Source organism: Lynx canadensis, chromosome D3 (genome assembly GCF_007474595.2).
Source record: "Lynx canadensis isolate LIC74 chromosome D3, mLynCan4.pri.v2, whole genome shotgun sequence".
NCBI lineage: Eukaryota > Metazoa > Chordata > Mammalia > Carnivora > Felidae > Lynx > Lynx canadensis.
Window position 1 is genome coordinate 47476363 of NC_044314.2, and position 27328 is coordinate 47503690.

The 27328-nt window shown below is 41.0% G+C and overlaps 1 protein-coding gene across 1 annotated transcript; it reads right to left on the reverse strand.

Annotated features, from left to right (window-relative positions):
* Positions 1 to 4719: 4719 nt before the first annotated feature.
* Positions 4720 to 20020, reverse strand: HRH4 (histamine receptor H4). Its single transcript, XM_030336941.1, has 3 exons — positions 19700 to 20020; positions 11857 to 12020; positions 4720 to 6387 (listed from the first exon to the last, which is right to left on the reverse strand). Exons 1-3 carry the CDS (start codon positions 19923 to 19925, stop codon positions 5554 to 5556), a joined length of 1224 nt encoding a protein of 407 aa, XP_030192801.1. The 5' UTR covers positions 19926 to 20020; the 3' UTR covers positions 4720 to 5553.
* Positions 20021 to 27328: the final 7308 nt, after the last annotated feature.

The window sequence follows — 27328 nt, forward strand, 5'->3', positions numbered from 1 at the left end:
AACATGAGCATTCATCATCCCAGCCTTATGGAGAAGCCACATGTAAAATAAAGTTGCCACAGAGTCCCTGGACTATCTCATACCATTGTCTTTCTGCACTTTGGCAACAGAAACCAAGACACTCACTTTGGCCCAGGTGGTTCAAATGGTATTTCTGTCACTTGTAACCTAAGGAATCCTAACTGAAAGAGCCCCAGAACATAAAATTTCAAACAGAAAAGGCCACATTTGTACTTTCTGGGGTACTCACTAGTTTCATGAATCACTCTTCTTTCTACATATAGAGGAGGAGTTGTAATTCCCATGGTGGAAGGAAACAACCAGTAAATGGAAGTAACTAAATGAAGGAAAGTATCCTGCCCCACCCACCATGGAAGTCTGAGCACTGGCGACCCCACCCCTTTGGCATCTAAGCCCTAACTATTGGGCATGAAGCATCAGTTAGAACTCCAAGCATTGGTCCTCTGGGATCCCAGATTCTCTTTGATTCTCTTTCGTTTCTCTCTGTCCCTAAAGATGGTTATTGCTCGCTTAAGTTTTTATGTATGGGCTCTGTCAACATCTACTTCTTTCTCATTTAGCTTTCCAATAGCCTGTATTTACTCAAGTCTTTGTATTAAATTCCTTCTGTTTGAAATAATTAACATACCCTCTGTTTCCTTGACTCAACCCTGACTGATAACAATCATTAGAACACCAAGTTTATTTTGTATGCTAGAATTTCTTTTTCTGAAATCATAATGTGAAAAATAATTTCTTCAAATGCCAAGATCCTTGCTACAAGAAAGTAGTTACCAACCAGCCACAAAAAAAGACTTCTGTAAAATAGTTATGATTGTTCTGTTACTTATATCAAAGCCCTCATGATTCGTAAAAAGACTAGACCCGAAGTGTCAGTCATAATTAGCATTTATATCCCTAAATCTGTCTTCGCTCTTCTTGAATCTATTTTTCTTAACGTTTATTTATTTTTGAGAGAGAGAGAGAGAGAGAGCTTGGGCGGGGCGGGTAGAGAGAGAGACACAGAATCTGAAGCAGGCTCCAAGCTGTCAGCACAGTCCATCTTGGAGCTTGGAGCCACGAACCGCAAGATCATGACCTGAGCCAAAGTCAGATGCTTAACCGACTGAGCCACCCAGGTGCTCCTTCTTGAATCTATTTCTTTCTCTTTTAAAATTTTAAATATGTATATATTTTTAATTTTTTTTTTTTAAATATAATTGTCAAGTTGGCTAACATGCAGTGTGTACGGTGTGCTCTTGGTTTTGGGGGTAGATTCTTGTGGTGCATTGCTTACATACAACACCCAGTGCTCATCCCGACAAGTGCCCTCCTCTATTTCTAAACAGGTCAACCAAAGCCAACGCTCAGGAAACAACATTCTAAGAAATGTTCTGCTAATTATACCAGTGAAATTGGGTCTGGATTTAAAATGTGTTAGTATTTTAAATTTTGAAAAATACGTATTTTAAAATACTTAAAATTAAGTATTACATATTAAAGTATTTAAAAAAATTTTTTTTCAACGTTTATTTATTTTTGGGACAGAGAGAGACAGAGCATGAACGGGGGAGGGGCAGAGAGAGAGGGAGACACAGAATCGGAAACAGGCTCCAGGCTCCGAGCCATCAGCCCAGAGCCTGACACGGGGCTTGAACTTCCGGACCGCGAGATCGTGACCTGGCTGAAGTCGGACGCTTAACCGACTGCGCCACCCAGGCGCCCCTGAAGTATTTTAAATCAATTTGAAATTAGGTATTTCTATTTAAAATTTAATAAGTATTTTTAAGTCAGCTCTATATGTGGAGAAAGGAACAATAATTACTCATCTAGAACAGGAAACTTCATTTCAGGGAAAAATTCACCTGAGGATATTGTGAGAAGTTTAGATATACAAACGCGTGTTTCTAAAAATGGAATTACATTATATTTTTTCCCTAGAAACACCTACACCAAACTAATAATTATGACTGTTTCTTGGTTACAGGAATTGTTTTATTATTGTCTTTTTATGATCAGTACATACTACTTTACTTCTAATGCAAAATATATTTTGAAGTTTCTCCAGGGCAAATTTAAAAGCCTTGGATTTTAAACCTAGAATTTATATTCCATATTTAAGGAAAATGCCTAATGAATTCCTCCTCAATAAATATCTACTGCGCACCTGTGGGGTGCCTAACACTACAGTAAAAGAACCCCAAAATAAAACTCCTACCCTATGGAATTTAAATCAACGAAGTTCATAGGCATCTTTACAGTTAGGTAGCTAACACACGGTAGACTCCTAATAAATGTTTGTTAAATGAATACATGAAGGTACCATCAAAAGTATTTATTTATTCAAACACTCATTTCACGGAGGCTTGGCCTTGTTCTGTTCATTCATCATACATGTATCATATTTCATCACTTCCAAGACACACATTGCTCACATTTGAACAACTCTGAAATCAGAACGGGACTTACTATCAATGTGATTTTTAAAGTATTGTTTCACTGGGGCTCCTGGGTGGCTCAGTCAGTTAAGCATCCACTCTTGATTTCTGCTCAGGTCATGATCTCATGGTTCGTGAGTTCAAGTCTCATGTCGGGCTCTGCGCCGAGAGCATGGAGCCTGCTTGGGATTCTCTCTCTCCCTTTGTCTCTGCCCCTCCCTGCTCGTGTGCTCTCTCTCAAAAATAAATGAATATTATAAAAATGAACATTTTTTAAAACAACAAATATTATTTCATAGACAGTTTGCAGCATTTTCTTTGAAGTGGCAAAAAAAATAACAGTGTGTTTTACATTGATCACATCTTTGAACAAGACATATTTTTTTTTTTTTTTTTTTTTTTTTAATTTTTTTTTTTTCAACCTTTTTATTTATTTTTGGGACAGAGAGAGACAGAGCATGAACAGGGGAGGGGCAGAGAGAGAGGGAGACACAGAATCGGAAACAGGCTCCAGGCTCCGAGCCATCAGCCCAGAGCCCGACGCGGGGCTCGAACTCACGGACCGCGAGATCGTGACCTGGCTGAAGTCGGACGCTTAACCGACTGCGCCACCCAGGCGCCCCGACATATTTTCTATAGTTTAGAAAATACATTATGAATATTTATGTTTGTTTCCCCTAGGGTTCAACCAGAAAAAGTTTTCATGGGGCCACACAATTCAATAAACATTCACGGCTACAGTAATCATATGAAATCCCAACTACTAATGTATAAATGTCAAAGCCAATAGCTGACAAGTAACAACTTTATAAAAAGTTGTGTATTTGTAAGGGTTCATTTCTCAAATTTTCAACATTACTATTGAATGTTTTTTTAAATATGAAATTTATTGTCAAATTGGTTTCCATACAACACCCAGTGCTCATCCCAAAAGGTGCCCTCCTCAATACCCATCACCCACCCTCCCCTCCCTCCCACCCCCCATCAACCCACAGTTTGTTCTCAGTTTTTAACAGTCTCTTATATTTTGGCTCCCTCCCTCTCTAACCTCTTTTTTTTCCCCCCTCCCCCCTGGTCTTCTGTTCAGTTTCTCAGGATCCACATAAGAGTGAAAACATATGGTATCTGTCTTTCTCTGTATGGCTTATTTCACTTAGCATAACACTCTCCAGTTCCATCCACGTTGCTACAAAAGGCCAGATTTCATTCTTTCTCATTGCCACATAGTATTCCATTGTGTATATAAACCACACTTTCTTTATCCATTCATCAGTTGATGGACATTTAGGCTCTTTCCATAATTTGGCTATTGTTGAAAGTGCTGCTATGAACATTGGGGTACAAGTGCCCCTATGCATCAGCACTCCCGTATCCCTTGGGTAAATTCCTAGCAGTGCTATTGCTGGGTCATAGGGTAGATCTATTTTTAATTTTTTGAGGAACCTCCACACTGTTTTCCAGAGTGGTTGCACCAGTTTGCATTCCCACCAACAGTGCAAGAGGATTCCTGTTTCTCCACATCCTCGCCAGCATCTATAGTCTCCTGATTTGTTCATTTTAGCCACTGTGGCTGGCATGAGGTGATACTATTGAATGTTAAACATGTGTCTCCTATTTTTGAACTTAATGCAAGGCACAATTGCATATAAAAATCATAGGCATATCTAAGCATTTATGTAAAGGATTTTCATATTTTAGTGTTTGAAATTAACCAAAGTTTAAAAGATCTAAAAAATACAGAAATGACTAAGGAACTCTGAGAAGTTACCAAAGAAACACTAATAAAACCTTATAGGAGAGATGAAATTAACAATGAAATCAAGGGGCACCTGGGTGGCGCAGTCGGTTAAGCGTCCGACTTCAGCCAGGTCACGATCTCGCGGTCCGTGAGTTCGAGCCCCGCGTCGGGCTCTGGGCTGATGGCTCAGAGCCTGGAGCCTGCTTCCGATTCTGTGTCTCCCTCTCTCTCTGCCCCTCCCCCCGTTCATGCTCTGTCTCTCTCTGTCCCAAAAATAAATAAACGTTGAAAAAAAAATTGTTTTAAAAAAAAACAATGAAATCAAAATAAAATTTTATTACAAAGAAGGAAGAGGAAAAGGTGGAGGAGGAGGAGGAAGAAGAATTAATAATAACAAAAAATAAATAAATAAAACATCACCAGACTAAGAAAATGTGACTCATCAGCAAGGTATAACTTACACTAATGGCACATAAAGAAATCACTCTTAGCACTACACACACGTTAAAGACGTCAAATAAATACAGAAGTATATTTTATTAATAATTATTGACATCTATTAGTTCTGAGAATGTTAAACAGCTACATCAAGTTTAATCATAGAGTCCTTTTGCCATCTCGTAGCCTTTCTCTTACATATTTTCTCACAGATGTTTTAGCTGATGTGGAAGTTGGAAGAAGAGGGCAGGAAGGACAAAAGGAAAGCCATCTTTCAACCAGTTGGTGATCTTGTCTCTCACTTACTCTCTTATCCTATGATTGCCAGGCCCTCTGAGGAACTCTGAGAACCGCAGTTACCTGCTCTTCCCTCCCCACACTTTCTTCTTTTCTGGAATCAGTAACATAGAGCCTGGAAGTACACGTGCCTTCTACCTTTCCATCGGGGCACACCCTGGCTCCCTGCTCCTGACAACTCAAACCCCAACATGCCTTCCTACTTCCAGCGAAGAGGACAATAAATCTCCCTCTTCTATTGTATACTTTAGGAAAAAATGACTTTACAACTTGACAATTTCTCATCACTATAAAATAAAAGGGAAATTCACTTAACACTATAGCAAACACTGAACATAGAAAACAAGAACTCTTGACTTTCGCAATCAATGTTATATAAAGATCTAAAAGACAAGGAAGAGGCAATGAGTAAGAAAAGTATAGTGCATTTGTGGCTGTGAGTTTACAAAAAAGATTGTTGTCTATTTCTGGTTATTTTCCCTTGACTTCCAGTTTCTGATTTTTCTTTTAAGTTTGCAAGTGTTACAATATTATGGACTTTTCTCATTTTGCCCTGCCTAGTGGAAAGGGAAAAATGAATGACAGATCAAATTCATGTAGGTGAGCTTAAGACTAAAATTTTTATAAATGATAAAATCATCTTTAAGAGGACATTGACCGATTTTGTGTTAGTATAGGTTGCTTTTTCACATGAAATATTCTCAAGAAAGCCTTCTGGAAATGTTTGTGACATAATGGATACAGAAAAGGATTGACAAGGGAATTGAACCATTGAAGCCAAAAGGTGATTTCATACCAAATTGTTTGAGGACGCTGTTCTGGTGAAAGAAATGAACGAATGATCGTGAACAGAGAATATGGAGCCCAGCAAAAGGCAAAAACACCTAAGAGAATGGCCAGTGACTTGGCTAATTTCCTGGCTCTGAGCAGTTCAATGTGTTCCCTTTGGTGAAGACATAGGGAATCACAATGGGAGAGGGAAGCCATTTTGGAAGCAATTATATTGGTATTCGTCTGGGCTCTTAGAGAAAACAAGAGACTCCTCTTTCTACCGTGTCTCTTCGAAGGAACAGATGTTGCTGTTTCCTTCAGTTCAGGAAGAGATGTTCTTGAAAACAGTCCACCCCTGAGTGAGGGTCCACAGTTATTGGGAGGGGTAGGAGAAGTGAGTCCAGGCTGGCTTTGCCACCGACTGAGATTACCACGCTTCCACAGCCTCCAGTAAATGTATATGTTGAAATAGGCCACTGACAAGACTGGAACCACAAATTCCAAGAATGAAGTGATGGCAAGGATGTACCATTTGGAAATGAACCCAGGTTCACAGTCCTTTTTCTCCGAGACTCTGACACTGGAATTATTCCAAGACTCTGAAACTAGAATTATTGGCCCGTGCACTAAGAAGGCCAGAACCCAGACAGCCACCATCAGAGCTATGATCTTCAAGATCCCAATGTGTTGAGTTCTGTAAGATATCTAAAAGAGAGCAAATAAGTTATTTTCATTATAATGAACATATGTTGGTTGCATAAGGCATATCATAGACCCTCAGGAGTTTCAGGGATATGCAAGAGGTAGGGAAGTTACCTGGCCTTGAGTAACTGGGTAAGTAATCTAAAAGGTCAACCACCCTCTATGAGAGATAAACACATGAACCAAGAGTTTTTTGAGGGGACCTGGAACAGACAACCTCCCTAAGCTTCTTTTAGATCAGTAAGGTTCCTTCTAGCTCATATATTCCATATTTCTCTAATTTCCTCACTCAAGGGAAAGGAAATTATTTCCCCATGAAACTGGAACATGCCTCCCTTTCCACTATGGTTCATGTACTATTTTTCTCTGAGTTTCTAAGTCTCGTGCTACAGTGTTTACTCATTTTTATTAAAAAGGTGCAACAATGCCCAGCACTGTCTTTCTTTGATGGATTGTGCAGGCTGGGAAGGGCTCACCAATTGGCTGGAGGTAAGAAGAAGCTGGCTTCAGAAAAAAAAAAAGGGGTTATTTTTATAAACTGCAGGGAAGTGGGTTTTTTTTTCCCTACATTACTAGTATTTCTTAGGCTAAGCTAAAATGCATATGGTGCTGACCACAAGTTCCCATATAAAATACACTTCTTTGCCTTCTGCTTCTCATGCCACTAATTAATATATCTCTTGCACTAAATCTAATGATTATGAAGATGGTAACAATACCCAGATGGTCATAAAACTGCATTTAGTTTTTTAATTGCTCTGTTCAGCCTTTGTAATGATGTGATGCAATATGCTAGGAAGTGATCTCTATTCTATTATGCATAAGGTCAAATGGGATAATGGACATCCAAGGGAATTGAGAAGATGATGCCCATCTCTTCATCTCTGGGTAGTATTTTTGACAGGTAGCTCAAGCATTGCTTGAATTCAGGCCCAAGCCAGTTGGCATGGCCTTCCTGACATCAATCAATGGCCCAGTCCTCACCCACGACAGGATCCGTTCATTATTCAGAATATTGCCTCTTATGCCTTCCCCACCCCAATAAGATATCCAAACGTTCCATCAATCAGATTTCTTTTATGAGGCAGAGCAGCCTGCAGAACACACTGGTGGTAACAATGAGACAGGATTGCAGAGCCCTTCTGAGTGCCTGTTGCAGGTTGAGCTGTGTCCTCAAAAGAGATACGCTGAAGTCCTAACACCCAGTGTCCACGTGCACGACCTCATTTGCAATGAGGGTCTTTGCAGATATAATCAAGTTAAGATAAGGTCATACTCGATTAGGGTGAACCTCCCTGTAAGAGGCACACAGACACACAGGGAGAATACCACAGGACAATGGAGGCAGAGCCTGGAGTGATGCATCAACAAGTAGAGGAAGGCCAGGAAAGCCAAGGATGGCCAGTAATACTAGAAGCTAAGAGAAAGGCATGGAACCGGCTGGCCTAGAAGCCTCAGAGAGCATTGCCCTGCCTACACTTGGATTTTGGACTTCAAGTCTCCAAATATCAAATTTATTCCAGAGAACAGTTCTGTTGTTTTAAGCCACCCAATGTGTTCTACTTTATTACAACAGTCCTAGGAAACCAGCAACAATATTTTCATGGTCTTGATTTTCCTGTCAAGCTTCCTTCATCTTCAGTATACTCTCCACTTACCATCTTAACTCTGCATACATGTTAATTCCCACTCCTTCCAATGACACTGTTCTACTTTCCCTCACCCACCCTTACTTCAGCCATACAGAAATCTGCTCTCCAGAAAATGTGTCTGAGCACTGTAATCATGCACTGCCATCTGCATTGAGCCTTCCTTGCCCAAGTTATTATCAGATTTCCATCTTTCAGGCTCAGCTCATGACCCTGCCCTATCACACTACTTCGTACTACAGCAAGAGCTCAGCTTCCCCACAACTACTTCCCACAAGTTTCAGTGGTCTTTGAGGGCTTCCTGGCTTACACAGCTGTATTTGAAGTATTAGCCAACAGAGGTGCAAGAGCTGCCCGAGCGCCCCTCGCGAACATCCATGCACTGGTGTTACACAGTTGACTCTGTGCTAGGTGCTAAGGACCTGGGATCCAGCTGGACCAGCCCTCACCACAGGGACAGCTTATGTGGCCAGAGGAATTCCTCAGGGCAAGACTAGAAAACAAACCTACTCATTTTCTCTCTGTGGACATCACTCCTTCTGTCTCTGTGACTTCTTTTTTTCTTTTTTTTTTTTAAGTTTATTTATTTATTTTGAGAGAGAGAGAGAGAGATAGAGGGCACAAATGGGGAAGGGACAGAAAGAGAGGGGGAGAGAGAATCCCAAGCAGGCTCCATACTGTCAGCGCAGAACCCAATGTGGGGATCGAACTCATGAACCACGACATCATGACCCAAGCTGAAGTTGGACACTTACCCGACTAAGCCACCCAGGCACTCCTGTCTCTGCAACTTCTACACACTTCTCCTAACTGCACCTGGGGTAGACCTAAGAGCTTAGACATCCAGTGAAAGGATGTCCTAATGAATGTTAAGTGGGAACACCCAGGAAAGGCTACAAAAGAAATATTAACACAGAAAACAAGGAAATGTTTAAGTACAAATGGGAAAGATTGTGAATTAGAACACTCTTTTTTGAACATGTTGACTGACTTAAGAAATATATTTTAGGGGTGCTTAAGTGGCTCAGTTGGTTAAGCCTCCGACTTCAGCTCAGGTCATGATCTTGTGATTCGTGAGTTTGAGCCCTGCATTGGGATCTGTGCTGACAGCCCAGAGCCTGGAGCCTGCTTCGGATTCTCTGCCTCTGTCTCTCTCTCAAAAATAAATAAGTGTTTAAAAAAATTTAATAAAAAAAAAGAAATACATTTTACATAATAACTAAGTCCATAGACAGAGGTATTCATAAAATAACACATTTATTATGTACAAAGTACTCTGATATTTTATACTCTAATTTTTAAAAATTGTTTTAGTATGTTCTTCTATGCACTTTTTCATTTAAAAAAAAGTGGGGGTGCCTGGGTGGCTCAGTCGATTAAACATCTGACTCTTGATTTTGGCTCAGGTCATGATCTCATGGTTTGTGGGTTCAAGGCCCATATTGGGCTCTGCACTGCTTGGAATTCTCTGTCTCCCTCTCTCTATGCCCCTCCCCTGCTCATGTTCTCTCTCTCTCTCTCAAAAACATTTAAACATTTTTTTGAAAAGTGGTCACGACCCACTGAACTGACTTCATGACTCAATAACGGGTCATAACCTGCGATTTGAAAAACATGAGCTTATAGGCATCTAAATTGTTCTCCCAAGCTGATCTGCACTCTCTCCATAGTTTGTCCAGTACAAACTGCAGTGGACCCTGGGTCAATGAAGTACCCAAGGCCAAGTGTCTGGATGTCCCAACACATTAATTCTCCCCTTCTTCCTGGCAATATGGTAGCTTAGCTAGAGACCACGTTTCCCAGCTTTTCTTGCAGTGCGATGTTACTGCAAGATGTTACTAGCAGATGCGTGTTAGTAAATGTCACCAGTAAAATGTGAGCGGAAATGATTGTATGATTCTAAACCACATGGTTAAGACAAAATCCCTTGCCCTGGATTTCTGCTCTTTTCCCATCCTTTCTAGAACCTGGAGTGACAACAACCTGAATTTGACCATGCAGAGGAGAATAATGACCTAGAGCAGGGGTCAGCAAACCACTGTCCATGAAACAAATGTGGCCCACCATCTGCTTGGATAAATAAAGTTTTACTGGAACACAATGAATGAATCATTCTTTTTTTTTTTTTTAACATAGTATGTATGGCTGTTTTTGTACCATAATGACAGACTCGAGCAGTTGCAACAGAGACCATAGGTCCCTTTCTAGCTAAAGTTTGCTGACTCCTCCCCTAGAGGGTGCACAGCCACCCTGTTAGCCTAGGTCCCTGGATGAGTTTCTGGAACAGAGGCTCCCACCTTTCCTGGACTGTTCTGCAACAGAAAAATCAATTTCTATCTTGTTTGAGCCTCATCTTTGTTCCCACAGCTTACCCTTGCCTTATGCAATATACCTTCCCAACCCTGTCTACTGCAAGCTGCGCAGACCTCCCAAGTCAGAACTATCACTGTCCCCTCAACACCTCCAACACCATGCTTAGTCCACTGTACTGAACCCATTTGTTCCTGGATCTGTCTCCACATTAGACTATTATGCTCCTCAAAAGTGGAGACTCTGTGGGCGCCTGGTTGGTGGTTAACCGTCTGACCCTTGGTTTTGGCTCAGGCATGGCTTCATGGGTTCGAGCCCCGCATCTGGCTCTGCACTGGCAGCATGGAGCCTGCTTGGGATTCTCTTCCTCTCCCTCTCTCTCTGCCCATCCCCAACTTATGGTGTCTCTTTCTCTCTCAAAATAAATAAACTTAAAAAAAAAAAAAAAGTAGAGACTCTGCTAATTCATTTCCCAGCACTCAGCAAAATCCCTTGCACAGAGTAGCAGCCCCCAAAGATTTGGGTCCTGGGACTCAAGAATGAAGGAAGTTTCCCATCTAGGTTTCCTAGACATCAGATTACTGCCCCTTATTTCTCTACCCCTTTCACCCTCTGTCTTTACTTGCATCTGCCCTTGTTTGCTCCCTTGTTCTATTGCTGATCAATTTAGCTGGCTTATGAACTGCCACTAACTTTTTAATGAGGCTATTCCAAAACCTGGGTCAATTCAGACTTTCTTGGCATGGGTCCTACCCTGGCACTAGGAGTTGATCTTTCAGGTTGGGCTCACCGTCTAAGCTATAGCCTCCCTGTACACTGTCTTTTTTCCTTTGGCCATTCAAAATTGAATTTCTCATGACATTCAAAAGTGTGGGTGTCTTTCTACTTTCCCACTAGATCCCACCTGAGGAAAATATTCAGGTCTTAGTTTGTGTAAGGAATGAAACTGATAGGGATGCCTGGGTGGCTCAGTTGGTTGAATGTTAGACTTTGATCCAGGTCATGATCTCACAGTTCATGGGTTCAAGCCCCACATAGGGCTTTGGGCTGACAATGTGGAGCCTGCTTCAGATTCTCTGTCATCTTCTCTTTTTGCTCTTCCCCCACTCGCGTGTGTGCGCATGCGCTCGCTCTCTCTCTCTCTCTCTCTCAAAAATAAATAAACATTAAAAACAAAAAAAGGAAAAAAAGAAACTGATAAACGTGCTGCGACCCCCACATCTATCCAATCTACTATGGACTCGGTACATACTGTTTCTGACAACTCGCCTTAGATTTTCTTTGATGTCTTCCCATTTCAGTGGCACATAGGGGAGTGACTTAGCCAAATCACACACAGAAATTGTTCACTAAGGGCCAATGAAAACTCAGTGCCAGTTAACTGAAGGATAATCAGGCTCCTCGAAGGTTTGCCAACTAAACGAACAAATTACACTTGAAACATTTTTGCTTGTGGACCCAAAATGTATAAGCACATAATGTTTAAAGAAGGCAAATTAATGTTTTGACTTACAGCATTTGAGACTGACTGGTATCGATCGTAGCTGATGAGTACAATGTTATACACAGATGTTGTACACAAAAGATAGTCAACAATGAGCCAAAACACGCAGAATTTACTTTCAGAGCTCCAACCATACAGCGTGTGAGGGATGTACAAAGGAATGGAGATCATACCTGTACAAGGAAAAAAGAAGGTTAAAAAAAAAAGCACATATCAATGACTACCCAGAGGCAAAGGTACACAACACGATGACATATATGACATGACCAAAAATGGCTTGATGATAATTTAGAAATTCATAGTGTTTCATCAGCAAACTCAGGACTGATTTCCTATGGGTTCTTTAAATATCATTTTTACAATGGCTGTCATAAATATCCTGTGTTTCCTTATTGCTTTCCAAATGAAGCACAGGTCTGGACGGCATTTCCAGCCACATACAGCACAAACCATCTTCACGTTCGTGATGCAACCCACACAGGATGGGCCAGCCTTCCCCCACAGACAGCCTATAGTTTCATATCCCCTTTGCCTTTGCCAACAGCATTCTTTCCTCCTAGAATATCCTCCTCTCTGGCACAAAAACAGACACATAGACCAATGGAATAGAATAGAAACCCCAGAACTAGACCCACAAACGTATGGCCAACTCATCTTTGACAAAGCAGGAAAGAACATCCAATGGAAAAAAGACAGCCTCTTTAACAAATGGTGCTGGGAGAACTGGACAGCAACATGCAGAAGGTTGAAACTAGACCACTTTCTCACACCATTCACAAAAATAAACTCAAAATGGATAAAGGACCTGAATGTGAGACAGGAAACCATCAAAACCTTAGAGGAGAAAGCAGGAAAAGACCTCTCTGACCTCAGCCATAGCAATCTCTTACTCGACACATCCCCAAAGGCAAGGGAATTAAAAGCAAAAGTGAATTACTGGGACCTTATGAAGATAAAAAGCTTCTGCACAGCAAAGGAAACAACCAACAAAACTAAAACGCAACCAACGGAATGGGAAAAGATATTTGCAAATGACATATCGGACAAAGGGCTAGTATCCAAAATCTATGAAGAGCTCACCAAACTCCACACCCGAAAAACAAATAACCCAGTGAAGAAATGGGCAGAGAACATGAATAGACACTTCTCTAAAGAAGACATCCGGATGGCCAACAGGCACATGAAAAGATGTTCAGCGTCGCTCCTTATCAGGGAAATACAAATCAAAACCACACTCAGGTATCACCTCACGCCAGTCAGAGTGGCCAAAATGAACAAATCAGGAGACTATAGATGCTGGAGAGGATGTGGAGAAACGGGAACCCTCTTGCACTGTTGGTGGGAATGCAAATTGGTGCAGCCGCTCTGGAAAGCAGTGTGGAGGTTCCTCAGAAAATTAAAAATAGACCTACCCTATGACCCAGCAATAGCACTGCTAGGAATTTATCCAAGGGATACAGGAGTACTGATGCATAGGGGCACTTGTACCCCAATGTTCATAGCAGCACTCTCAACAATAGCCAAATTATGGAAAGAGCCTAAATGTCCGTCAACTGATGAATGGATAAAGAAATTGTGGTTTATATACACAATGGAATACTACGTGGCAATGAGAAAAAATGAAATATGGCCTTTTGTAGCAACGTGGATGGAACTGGAGAGTGTGATGCTAAGTGAAATAAGCCATACAGAGAAAGACAGATACCATATGGTTTCACTCTTATGTGGATCCTGAGAAACTGAACAGGAACCCATGGGGGAGGGGAAGGGAAAAAAAAAAAAAAAAGAGGTTAGAGTGGGAGAGAGCCAAAGCATAAGAGACTGTTAAAAACTGAGAACAAACTGAGGGTTGATGGGGGGTGGGAGGGAGGAGAGGGTGGGTGATGGGTATTGAGGAGGGCACCTTTCGGGATGAGCACTGGGTGTTGTATGGAAACCAATTTGACAATAAATTTCATATATTAAAAAAAAAGATAAATAAATAAATAAATAAATAAATAAATAAATAAAAAGAATATCCTCCTCTCTTCGACTGAGAAGTCTACCTCCTCATTCTCCATGCAGTTCAAAAAAATGACTTTCTCCTTGTCATCTCTTTTGGAACTTCCTTGGCAGAAGGGAGCCCTCTGTCCCCTGACTATGTTGGCACTTTGCTCTTCACTCCCTCTCTCAGGTAGAAATACTTGCTACTTGGTATCTCTGTCATCTTTTAACTAGCTTCTCCTGAAGCCTGGGACCATGTTGTAAGTTGATCTTTGTATTTTTCACAGCACTTAGAGTTGCCCAGTGGCTCACACATTTAACTTGGGTAAATTAATAACAGCCAATATATATTGTGCAGTTACCATATGCCAGACATTGTGCTATGTCTGCTGTATATATCACCTCATTAAACTTTCATAGAAGCTGTGTAAGGCAGAAACTATGCTGAGTTAGACGATAAAGAACCTATAGCTCAAGAGGGAGACATGATTGCCAAGGTCTACTCAGCTAGTAATGGAAGATTGGCTTTGAAACCAGGCAGTGTGATTTCAAGACTCCCTACCAGGACACCCGGCTGGCTCAGCCAGTTAAGCATCTGACTTCAGCTCAAGTTTTACTCTCACAATTCATGAGTTCGAGCCCCACATTGGGCTCACTGCTGTCAGCATGGAGCCCACTTCAAGTGCTCTGTCTCCTTCTCTCTGCTCCTCCCCCACTCATATGCACGCTCTCTCCCTCTCTCTCTCTCTCTCTCAAAAATAAATAAACATTAAGGGAAAAAAAAAGACTCTTGACTTTAACCACTACACTTCACTGAATGAAGAAATATGTGAGTGGTTCAGCTTAGCACAGAAATAGCCTAATTAAGAAAAATGACTACCCTGGATTCCCTTTCCTTAAGCTTTGCTGGGAGTTTTCCGCTGGATTGACATTTCAGACAGGTGACACTACTCACTGAGAATATAATCTATTAAGTGGAAGCTCAGTGAGTATCTTCATATTTCATCAGGCACTTGGCAGGATTTCCCATTTTCATATGAGAACCAAGTAAGCCTATCAGGAAGAACAATAGTGAAGGTAAAAAGAAAGGAGAAGGAAAGGGAAGGAGGAAGGCAACCCTACATTCTCCCAAAACAAGATGACGCGAGGATATGATGCTGTAGTTTCAGCACCAGTGAAAGGGGATACAGAACTTAGCATTCTGTACCTAAATTCACATACAAAGATGAGACACGAGGCATCATGGAGATGGAAGAGTTGTGTGGTTGTTTTTTTTAAATGTTTATTCACTTTAGAGAGAGAGAGAGAGAGGCAGAGTGTGAGCGGGAGAGGGGCAGAAAGAGGAGACACAGAATTTGAAGCAGGCTCCAGGCTCTGAGCTGTCAGCACAGAGCCCGATGCAGGGCTCGAACTCACAAACCACAAGCCAAAGTCGGATGCTTAACCCACTGAACTCACCTAGTAATGGAAGACTGGCTTTGAAACCCAGGCGCCCCAGTCAGTTCTTATATGTAGTTCAAATTGCCTGCTTATTTCATGTTTCAATTATATTTTTAATGATAACTAAGCTTCCCTATGGTGTCTCCCATCTCAAAGATGGGTGTGTGCACGCACGCGTATGCATACACACGCCTGTGGTATAAAATAGGTAAATAAATAAGATAAATCAAAGTATCTGAGATAAATCACCTGAGATAAGTCAAAGTATCTTCAAAACAGAAACCTATATTTTGGTCCAGATTTGTGGCTTCTAATATTCCCAACATGAATATTTTACACACACACACACACACACACACACACTCACACACACATTTCCTCCACAGAAATGACAGCAAAGAGTACAATGCCAGTAATTCTTTGCCTGACAGACACCACTGTCTATTTAAACGTTAAAGGAAGGGGGACTCCTTCCTGGGTGGCTCAGTCTGTTAAGCGCCAACTTCTGCTCAGGTCATGATCTCACAGTTCGTGGGTTCTGCTGTCAGTGCAGAACCTGCTTGGGGTCCTCTCTGCCCCTCCCCTGCTCTCTCTCTCTCTTTCTCTCTCTCTCCCTGTCAAAAATAAATAAACATTACACATTAAAGGAAGGCTGTGAGTTCAATAATCTTGTCCACACATTTTCTGAAATAGATGAAAGAGGAAGGGTGTGTTTGGGTGTGTCCAAGACTTTAGTTGCTGCTTGACATAGCATTTTAAAAGAGGCGTACCCTATTCCTTTGGCTTTCGTGAAACCCCCGCTGTTCCCTTGTGTTCTACATGATGTTTTAGCACAAACGTCATGCTCAGATCCTCTATCTTGTTGAGTGGGGGAGATGTTTGTGGCTCATTCCACCACTGTGGAATCGGAAACATTTCTAGGATACACCCACTCTGAAGTGTTTCTGTAACTTCCACTCTGGAAGCATACTTCTGGGTCAAATGGACTTGATAAGGAAAACTAAGAGCCAGTTTCTTGAAAGGAGCAAGAAGCCTTTGGCATGACACATTAAGGGCTTGGGGGCTGAGGGAAAGAAAACTGTATTAAGAGAAGATGGTGAAGAAATAAAAACAAGGAGGTGAAGGATCAGGGGGAGGAGAGAATGGAAAAAGAAGAAGGATGGGAGGAAAGCCCAGGCCACTTGCTCACCCCAGCCTGCCCCGTCTTTCCTGTCTCACTTCCTGCTACGCCCTCCATCCCAGTTCTTGGGCCTCAGAAACACCGCACACACACCCCTCAGACCCTTGCACTTTCCTCAGCATGAACTGCTCTTCCCTCAGAAGCTCCTTCTATTTGCTCAGAAGTGTCCTGACCAGTGAGCCTTGCCCTTGACATTTCAATGGCAACCTCCATCTCTAGCACCCTTTCTCTCCCTCTTCCCTGCTGCTGTTCTCACTAGCAATGACCACCTTCTAAAATACTACGCACTTTTATTGACTTATTTATACTTATTATGTATCCCCCCCACCGTCCCTCCCCCCAGTAAAAACAGAAGCACCACGAGGACAGGGAATTTTGTCCCTATTTTCACTGCCATATGCCCAGCACTTCAAAGAGTGCCTGCTTCAAAATAAACCAGTATTGGATGAATAGATGAGAATGGGGAAGCCCAGTTTGTGTGAACATTGCCACCAGTCTGATATTGTCCTTTCTTTCCAAAGCCAGCTAAGACGCTACATCTTCCATGAGAAAATGACAGTCAAAATGGGGGGTGGGTTGGGGAGAGAGCTAAAAGTCCCTGTGAATTCTTTGGGCCGAAAGAGAAATGTGTGGATAACAGTGAGTGCCTAGAGGGTGTTATGAACTGAATTTTTGGGTCGCCCCCAAATTCATATGTTGAAGCTCTATCCCCCAGGGTCACTGCATTTGGAAATAGGGTCTACAAGGAGGTAAAGTTAAATGAGGTCATAAGGATGGAGTCCTAATCCGACAGGATTAGTGTCCTTATAAGAAGAAACACCAGAGACTCGGTCAATTGGGTGTCCAACTTTGGCTCAGGTCATGATCTCACAGTTTGTGAGTTCGAGCCCCGCATCAGGCTCATTTCTGTCAGTGTGGAGCCTGCTTCAGATCCTCTGTTTCCCTCTATCTCTGCCCCTCCCCCACTCTGTTGTGTGCTCTCTCTCTCTCTCTCAAAAATAAATAATCATTAAAAGAAGAAGAAGAAGAAACACTGGAGAGCTTGCTTGCTCTCTCTCTCTCCATGCACACACAGGGGAAACAACACGTGAGAGCACATGGAGAAGGCAACCATCTACAAATCAGGACAAGAGCGTTCACCAAGAACCGAATCAGCCAGCACCTTGGTCTGGTACTTCCCAGCCTCCAGAACCTTAAGAACGTCAATTGCTGTTAAGTCACCCTGACTGGGGTATTGTGTTGTGGCAGCCTGAGCTAACTCACGAGAAAAGAGAAGAGTCCTGAACTGAGGCATGAAGGGACTAAAGATTAACTGTGCCCTCCTGAAAATGAGGTTCAGACTCTGTCAGCCCCAACCACCTTTGTCCTTGCAGATCCTGCCTGGGCCATCTGTCACATGGTCATGTAGGCCATAAATGCCCACAAGTGCAGATGTGAAGACGGTACCCACAAATGTGATACCAATTTTATAGACGTCTCCCTATATTTATATATATTGATGGTACTTTGTTTCTGGAATAGTGTGCAGATGAGATATATTTCTATCAATGTAGCTGGTACTGGAGTTTTTCCTCAATAAATCTTTGCTTTCCAACACAACAGTCAGCCTGGGAAGTTGTTCAGGTGCTACGAATTTAGATTTTCGACTGGAGGCCATTTTCAAAATCTGTAAGAAAAGGGCATTCAACCAAAAGCCCATAATATCTAGCACATGTGATACTCCAAGCCATTGCCACATGGTTCTGGAGCTCAAGGTCTCCTGACCACAAGTCCTAAGAATTGCTGCCTTACAATTACATGAGTTCTGCCCTGGCTCACCACAACTGTCACGAGCCTACAGGCTGAGCCAAAAAGCCCACTTCTGAGCATGGCAAAGGAAAAGAACAGCCTTGACACAAAACGCCAACCTTGTTACAGAAAGTTCTCAGAAACTGTTCTAATTCTTCCATCGTCATGGCAGATGCTGTTAAATAAGTGGACATCTGGATGAAGCTGGCAAGGGGCATGGGAAATGTGAAGGAGGAGAGTGGCAGATTAACAGAGATTCTGGCCTGTGCCCAGTTGCTCTCAGCAAGCTGTGGGGTTGTTTTTGAAACCAAACTTCCCCATTCCAGCTTCTCCCACCTGCTACATCTCTGCTAATGTCTCTGAGGTAAAGCCTCACTCTATCCAGTCACTCAATTGTTTTAAAAATCTAGATCTCCACACTGCCTGTTGAATAGCCTCCAATCCAGACACACTAGCATTCAAGAGCCTTCATTATATAGATCCCAACTACTCCAACTTCATCCCCTACTGACCCCATGTAGCCATTTTTACACCAGCCAGCCTGCAGCCCACACTTAGGAAGACATACACAATGATTTTCTACCAGCATGTCTTTGCTGATTCTTGGAATACTCCTCCCCTCTCCATCTCTGCCTATGGAAATTCTACCCGTCCTTTGAAGTTCACTTCAGATGCTACCACGCACAAACCAAATGTGCTCTCTCTCTCCTCTGAGCACCCATAGCACTTGGTAGGTCTCTGTGGTTCTCACAATGCTGTATACTGTTACAGTCACTGGTGAACATCTCTTATCCACTCTCCTACAATGAAACCTTACTAATGAGACTTAGTCTTCTATAGATCTCCTCATTAGCTAATCATACTTGAGTACCTAACAGTCCTTACACATGGATGGGTAATCTACTGACATTCATGACCTTGGGTGGAATTGACACGTATCTGCAGAGAAATCAAAAGAGAAGAGGACTAACATTTGTTGAGCAACCCTATGTTCCAGGCAATAAAGTAAATATTTTATGAGTTTTGGTTCACTGTAAGATACGCAAAAGCGTTTATGTAGCTATAGACAACCACAAGTTAAGTTATACTAGAAGTTCCTATAAAACAATATCATCATCTGACTTTTCTACACATACTTATAAACCTAAACATTGAAGGAAGGTACCTCTAGAAACAAGTAACTCTTAGACTAAAACAATTTTAGAACTATTCTGGACTCATTTTTATTCTATAAAAAGAAAATAAACGATTTTCAAATGAAAATTCTCCTACAAACCCACACACACACACGTATATATATACTACTCCCTTAAAGCCTCCCCAGAACTTTAATCCTTAAACTTTTTGTTTTTAAAATCCCTAATTCTACACAGTCCCTTGAAATAACAAAAGTTTATTTTAAAGTTATAGAAATAAATTATAATTGGAAAAGATTATCTGAAATAAGGATATGTGACTTACCAACAAAGAAGTCAGCAATGGCCAAGTTAAGGAAAAAGTAATTACTTCGATGTCTAAGCTTTTGGTCCACCACAAAAGCAAGAATAACCACAGCATTTCCTAGCATTATAGCAAACGCTACTAAGCACATTAAAAATACTAAAAAAATGTGAGTGCTTGGTAGTAAAGCAATTGTGCTATTAGTAGAAGCTGACATCTCATCAAATGATGAAGAGGCCCTCATCATCTAGCTAGTTAGTAGAGCAAACGAATCCAGCAAGACGATTCTGACAAGTATGTTTTCCAATCGGATACCTAATACATATAGTCTCCTACTCATAACAATATTTCTCAAAATCTAATGCTGATCTCACTGTACTTCCTGATTCTTGATAAAGCAAACTTGTGATAACAGTTTCCCTTTAACTGACACTGAACAAGTTTTTTCCAAAAGACAGTGAAATGTTTTATTGTAAACATTTGAATGTGACTTAACCATCTTCACTAATAGAGCAATATTATGTAATATATATGAAATATAATTGGTTCATCATATAAGTAAGAAATTGGGCTCCAGTGAGATTCATTTTTTAAACTAATATAGGACTAGTTAAAGATTCCCTTATGACCATGATGGAAAAACAGGGGCTGAATTCACCATCCTATCTGACCTAGCCAAAAAACTGGGCAAAATATATGAAACGATGGTTTTCAAGGCACTGGACATCAGGCAATGAAGAACAATGATCCCTGAGAAAAGGGGTTTATGAGGTGAGCTCAGCCGTTGCCCCAGCTTACTGTCTTTTGAGACTTTCCAAGCACAGAGCAAGGAGTGGACATCCAGAAGGAGCCCCCAGAAGATTCTTTGAGATGGGGAGGTGAAGATGAGAGTTGGAGAGTATCAGATAGGACTCCGTTGCACCGCTGCTCTGTAATATATGCTTTTATTTATTTAGAGAGGCAGAGAGAATGAGCAGGGGAGGGGCAGAGAGAGAGGGGGACAGAGGATCTGTCCCAGACAGAGGGTTCCACGCTGACAGAAGCAAGCCTGATGTAGGACTCAAACTCACGAAGTGCGAGATCATGACCTGAGCTGAAGGTGGACGCTTAACCGACTGAGACACCTAGGCACCCCAATATATATATTTTAACTGCACATAAGCTGGAAGTCTTGTGTACAAGATGGTGCTTGTGATTTTAAAAAAATGTATCTGATAAAAATAAAATACACATTACATAGTGAGATTTGACTTAAAATATGGTTGATTTGATTGTTTTTCATTCATGGCATGCAAATTAATGATAATGATCTTTTTAAAAAATCTGAATGATGTTCCCCATCACTCTCCTTAATCTTTATTCTTTTTTGCATTCACTCATTCACTACCAAGAGGCATTAGAACTTTTTTTTTTAATTTTTTTTTTATGTTTATTTATTTTTGAGACAGAGAGAGACACAGCATGAACAAGGGGAGGGGCAGAGAGAGAGGGAGACACAGAATCTGAAACAGGCTCTGAGCTGTCAGCACAGAGCCCGAGCGGGGCTCGAACTCACGGACCGTGAGATCATGACCTGAGCCAAAGTTGGACGCTTAACCGACCAAGCCACCCAGGCGCCCCAAGGTATTAGGACTTTTTACATTCTTCCACAATTACAAAGTCCCTTCCAAAACTAGCCAGGATTTAAAAAAAATTTTTTTAATGTTTATTCATTTTTGAGAGAGAGACAGACAGACAGAGACAGAGCATCAGCGGGGGAGGGGCAGGGAGAGAGGGAGACACAGAATCCGAAGAAGGCTCCAGGCTCTGAGCTGTCAGCACAGAGCCAGATGCAGGGCTTGAACTCACAAACTATGAGATCATGGCCTGAGCCAAAGTCAGACACTTAACTGACTGAGCCCCCCAGGCGCCCCAAAACTAGCCAGTTTTTATGTTTAGCCAACTTTCAAGGCCTTTCTATTAAAAAAGCAATGCAGCACCGGTTTAATGTAATTTCTTAATTCCAGTCTCTAAATTGGAGACTCTAAAGAGCAGTGTGAAGGGGGAAGGAAAGAAAGGTTGATAAATACACTGCTGACTTTGTAGTAGAAGATAAGGTACAAAAGTAAACAAGATGACTATAAGCAGTATAGATAAGATTGTAAAGGGGCACTGAGTGGGTTGGCTCATAAGGTAAACAAGGATTTATTTTATGGACAAAGTGTGGTAATCTGGACTTTTTTTTTTCTTGTAATTTCATGTGGGAAGAGAAAGCAATCCAACAGACTTTGGAGAGCTTGCCTTGTGGTCTGAGGTTGTAGGGAATTGCTTTCATGGAAGTGGACTGCCAGGTAGGTAACATTTAAGAAAAAGAATAATGACAAATTATGTTGGGCAAAATTTCATCCTTTCTTACCTTGTGTGAACAGAGAGTTGACTAGGTGCATAGCTCAGAATTCCATTCTAGGTACTCTGTTTACATTTATTTAAATTTACTGGTGTCAAGTCGCTGTAACTTGTGTGGCAGGCCCCTTCCTTTTCTATCCTTCTGATGTATGTCCAACGATTCTTTTTAAAGTATTTATGATACTTTAAAAATTCGAGTTCTGTAAATAAAAATAAATATATATAAATAAATCCTAGTAGCTATCATCAGTAATCTTCACAGGTGAGTTCACCATTCAAAAGAACCTATTCACAGAGACTGTTTAAAAAAATTTTTTTTCAACGTTTATTTATTTTTGGGACAGAGAGACAGAGCATGAACGGGGGAGGGGCAGAGAGAGAGGGAGACACAGAATCGGAAACAGGCTCCAGGCTCTGAGCCGTCAGCCCAGAGCCCGATGCGGGGCTCGACCTCACGGACCGGCTCGACCTCACGGACCGCGAGATCGTGACCTGGCTGAAGTCGGACGTTTAACCGACTGCGCCACCCAGGCGCCCCGAGACTGTTTAATAATCACGGACTTTAACATTCAGAAAGTCATGATTAAACCCTTAAAAAAAATTTTTTTTTAACGTTTATTTTTGAGAGGAAGAGAGACAGAGCGTGAGTGGGGAAGGGGCAGAGAGACAGAGACAGAATCTGAAGCAGACTCCAGGCTCCGAGCTGTCAGCACAGATCCTGATGTGGGGCTCAAATCACAAGCTGTGAGATCATGACCTGAGTCAAAGTCGGATGCTCCACTGACTGAGCCACCCAAGGTGCCCCATGATTAACCCTTTTAATCAAGATTGTTAAACATCTAGAGATTTTCATATATCAGTTAGCAATTTCCTACTAAATAATGAATTTAAGTAACTTTTTTTAGTGAACTGTGACCAGTGATCTAAGGTCTTTTGGAATTATTTAGATCCTTTAACTTAAGCCACTAATTATGCTTATATAGCTAAGAATAGAAATAAACATCACCTTACCTCATGTAGTGACTGTTAAAGATTCATCTTGTGGGGTTCCTGGGTGGCTCAGTCAGTTAAGCATCCAACTTCTGATTTCAGCTCAGGTCTTACAGTTCGTGGGATAGAGACCCACATCAGGCTCTGTGCTGACAGTGTGGATCCTGCTTGGAATTCTCTCTCCCTTTCCCTTTGCCCACCCTGTGCTCAAGTCTGCGTGCACTCTCTCTTTCTCTAAAAATAAATAAATCAACTAAAAAAAAAAAAAAAAAAGATTCATCTTGCTAATGTGAAGAGGGACACAACAAGAGACTTAACCTTACCCTGCAGAATTCTGCCGGTCTCCAACACAGCCCATCTCCTTTAACAAACAGGAGACTAAAATCATCACCATGCAGAGGCTTACCAGCAGGTTTATATTTAGGGATGAAGAGGAAGTAGAAGGACCAGACTCTTTTCTTCCTCAGGCTATTTTGCATTTTCAATTGCATTATTTGTTGTTGAATTTTAAGTCTCCTTTATTGGGGGGGCCTGGGTGGCTTGGTGGGTTAAGCGTATGACTTCGGCTTAGGTCATGATCTCAGTTTGTGAGTTCGAGCCCCACATCAGGCTTGGAGCCTGCTTCAGATTCTGTGTCTCCCTCTCTCTCTCTCCTTTCCCTGCTCACTCTCTCTCTCTCTCTCTCTAAAGAATAAATAAACATTAGGGGCGCCTGGGTGGCGCAGTCGGTTAGGCGTCCGACTTCAGCCAGGTCACGATCTCGCGGTCCGTGAGTTCGAGCCCCGCGTCAGGCTCTGGGCTGATGGCTCAGAGACTGGAGCCTGTTTCCGATTCTGTGTCTCCCTCTCTCTCTGCCCCTCCCCCGTTCATGCTCTGTCTCTCTCTGTCCCAAAAATAAATAAACGTTGAAAAAAAATAAAAAAAAAAAAAAAACAAAAAAGAATAAATAAACATTAAAAAAAAAGACTTCTTTATATATTCTGGCTACTAGATCCTTATCAGATATAATTTGCAAATATTTACTCCCATTCTGTGTGTTATTTTCACTTTCTTAGTAATATGTTTTGAAGCACAGAAGTTTTTAATTTTGATGAATTCCAACTGATTTTTTTAATTGCTTACACTCATGGTGTCACAGCTAAGAAACCATTATCTAATCCAAGGTTATGAAGATTTACTATTATGTTTTCTTCTGTGAGTTTTATAGTTTTAGCTTTATTATTAGGTCTTTGATACATTTGAGCTAACTTTCATATATGGTGTGAGGTATGGACGCAATTTCATTGTTTTGCATGTGAATATCAAGTTGATGTTATTTGTTGGAAAAGTTACTTTTTAACCCATTGAATTGCTTGCAATCCTTGTAGAATATCAATTGACCATAAATGTATGTGTTTATTTCTTGATTCTCAATAATAGTCCATTGATCTTTATGTCTATTCCTATGCCAGTACCATACTCTTCTTTATTTTCTATTCAGTTTAACAATATCTTTGTGTCTCAAACATCAAATAAAGTATATTTCAAGCTTGTGAAATAGAATTTTATGGTTTAAGACATAAAATCACTAGGGAAGCCAATATTAAAAAGAAAACTCACCAGCATTTAAGGTCAATATGAAATGACATTTTAGCACTCAAACAACATACATTTGTTTAAGCTCTTGTAAAAAAAAAAATTAATAGCACAACAGCATAACTGGCAGATGACAAAACTGAACAGCATGAGTTTTCAGTCTTAAGCATAGAACTTCATTTAAAATGTGGTCATTATGATTATACTTAAATAAGTTAGGTAACATATACAAACATGGTCTTAGAACTTCTGGTTCCACATGTAAGGAACTTGGAATTCACCACTCCATCCTAATGATGAAAAAGCTGAACAGGCTGAAAAAGCAACTCTTCTTGGATCCATAAGAGAGGGAGGGACACAGGGCAAACTGCTGTCGCCAAGATTGGAAAGACAGCCGGGCAAATATACAGAGTTATGAGTTATCAAAGCAGAAGGTCTGAAAACAGAAAACACTAACGAACTGGTGCCAGGGTGCAAAACCATGAACTGTAATTGATGAATTGTTAGAGGATCAGGGAAGTTAACTCAGAGTGTAAAATTCCAGGGGGATCCAGTCACAGGGAGGACCCCACAATATTACGAGATTTGTTTCCAAGAGTTTGACCAAGTTCCCAGTGTAAATACCAGAAAAATGCCTTATACTTCCAGCAGGGGGAGAGAAAAAGATATGCCAGAGCACTCTGTTCTTAACAAGGCCTGCCCTCGGGGTGGGGGGGGGAAACTAGTTAACCAGAACCCAACCTGTTGGGGTTAGATCAGAGCCTAACAGATCTTGGGGAAGGGAAACACCCAACTCCAGCCCACTCCAGCCATCTTGTCCCACCTAATGGAGGAGAGTAAGAAATACTTTTACAGTTCACAGTCCAGAGGCATGGGCTCACTAAAAGACCGAGATGTAATCATAGGACTATAGAATGTTTCCCCTCTCCTGACACCTCATTGTCACATCACTAAAGGCCTATATAAAGCAGTTCTTTTTACTCAGTGCATCATGTCTGGCTATCAAGAAAAAAAAATTACAAGACATACCAAAAGGCAAAAAACACAATTTGAATAACATGAGTGAGCATCAGAACCAGAAATGGCAGCGATGTTAGAATTATCAGACTGGGAATTTAAAACAACTACGATGAGAATGAGAAGGGCTCTGATGGATAATGTAGGCAGTATGCAAGAACAAATGGGCAAACACTAACTTGAAAAGATGTATGTACCTCCATGTTCATAGAAGCATTATTTACAATAGCCAAGATATGGAAGCAACCTATGTGTCCACTGATGGATGAATCAAAAAGAAAATGTGGTGTAGAGGCACCTGGGTGGCTCAGTCGGTTAAGTGTCTGACTTTGACTCAGGTCATGATCTCACGGTCCGTGAGCTCAAGCCCCACGTCAGGCTCTTTGCTGACAGCTCAGAGCCTGGAGCCTGCTTCAAATTCTGTCTCCCTCTCTCTCTGCACTTCCCTCACTCATGCTCTGTCTCTCAAAATAAATAAACGTTAAAAAAGAAAATGTGGTGTATAAACATACATACAATGGAATATCATTCAGAATGAAATCTTGACATTTGTGACACTATGGATGGACCTTGAGGGTATTATGTCAAGTGAAATAAATAAGACACAGAAAGACAAATACTGTATGCTTTCATTTCTTTGTGGAACCTAAAAAAAAAAAAAAGACAAAACAAAATAACAATGACAAAAGCCAAGCTCATAGATACAGAGGATAGATAGGTGGTTCCTGAGGTGGGGACTGGGAGGAGGTGGCCAAAATGGGTAAAGGAGGTCAAAAGGTACAATATTGCAGTTATGTAAGTCATGGAGATGTAATGTACAGCATGGTGACTATAGTTAATAATATTTGAAATTTGCTAAAAGAGTAAATCTTAAGTTATCATCAGAAGAAAAAAAATACTTATGGTAATATATATTAACCAGACTTACTGTGGTGATTGTTTTGCAATATATACAAATTTCAAATCATTATGTTGTACACCTAAAACTAACATAATGTTATATGTTGATTATACTGCAGTTTTTAAAAAGAGAGAAAGAAAGAAAAGAACAAATGAGCAATATAAGCAGAGAAGTGGAAATCCTAAGAAAGAACCAAAAATAAATGCTAGAGATAAAAAAAAACACTGTAGAAAACTGGGCTAGTTAGTAAATTGGACATGACTGAAAAAAGAATCTCTGAGCTAAAGGTTATGTCAATAGAATCCTAGAAAACCAAAAGCAAAAAGAACAACAACTGAAATAAAGAAAAGAATATCCAAGGCCTGTGGGCTGACTACAAATGATTAACATATGCATAGTGAGAATACCAGAAGAGAGAAAGGAACAGAAAAAATATTTGAAACATCAATGACTGAGAATCCCAAATGTCAGACACTAAACCATAGATCCAGGAACCTTAGAGAACACCAACCTGGATAAATACTCAAAAGACTACACCTAAGCATATTATTTCAAACTTTCAGAAAATGAAAGGTAAAGAAAAAATCCTGATAGAATTTCAGAGGAAAAAACTACCTTACCTATAAAAGAACAAAGACAAGAATTACATCCAACTTCCCAGAAATCATGCCAGCAAGATGAGAGTGAAATATTTTAGTGTTGAGAGAAAAACCCACCAACCTAGAACCTGTACCCTACAAAATTATCCTTCAAAAGTGAAGGAGAAATAGGCTCTCTCAGAT

What these genes read in the sequence shown, in the direction of transcription:
- HRH4 (XM_030336941.1), bottom strand. Translation starts at nt 19,925, where the DNA reads ATGATGAGGGCCTCTTCATCATTTGATGAGATGTCAGCTTCTACTAAT. An exon ending in CATTGCTGACTTCTTTGTTG is followed by an intron (nt 12,021 to 19,699) that starts GTAAGTCACATA and finishes TTCCTTGTACAG; the next exon opens with GTATGATCTCCATTCCTTTG. An exon ending in ACCAGTCAGTCTCAAATGCT is followed by an intron (nt 6,388 to 11,856) that starts GTAAGTCAAAAC and finishes GCTCTCTTTTAG; the next exon opens with ATATCTTACAGAACTCAACA.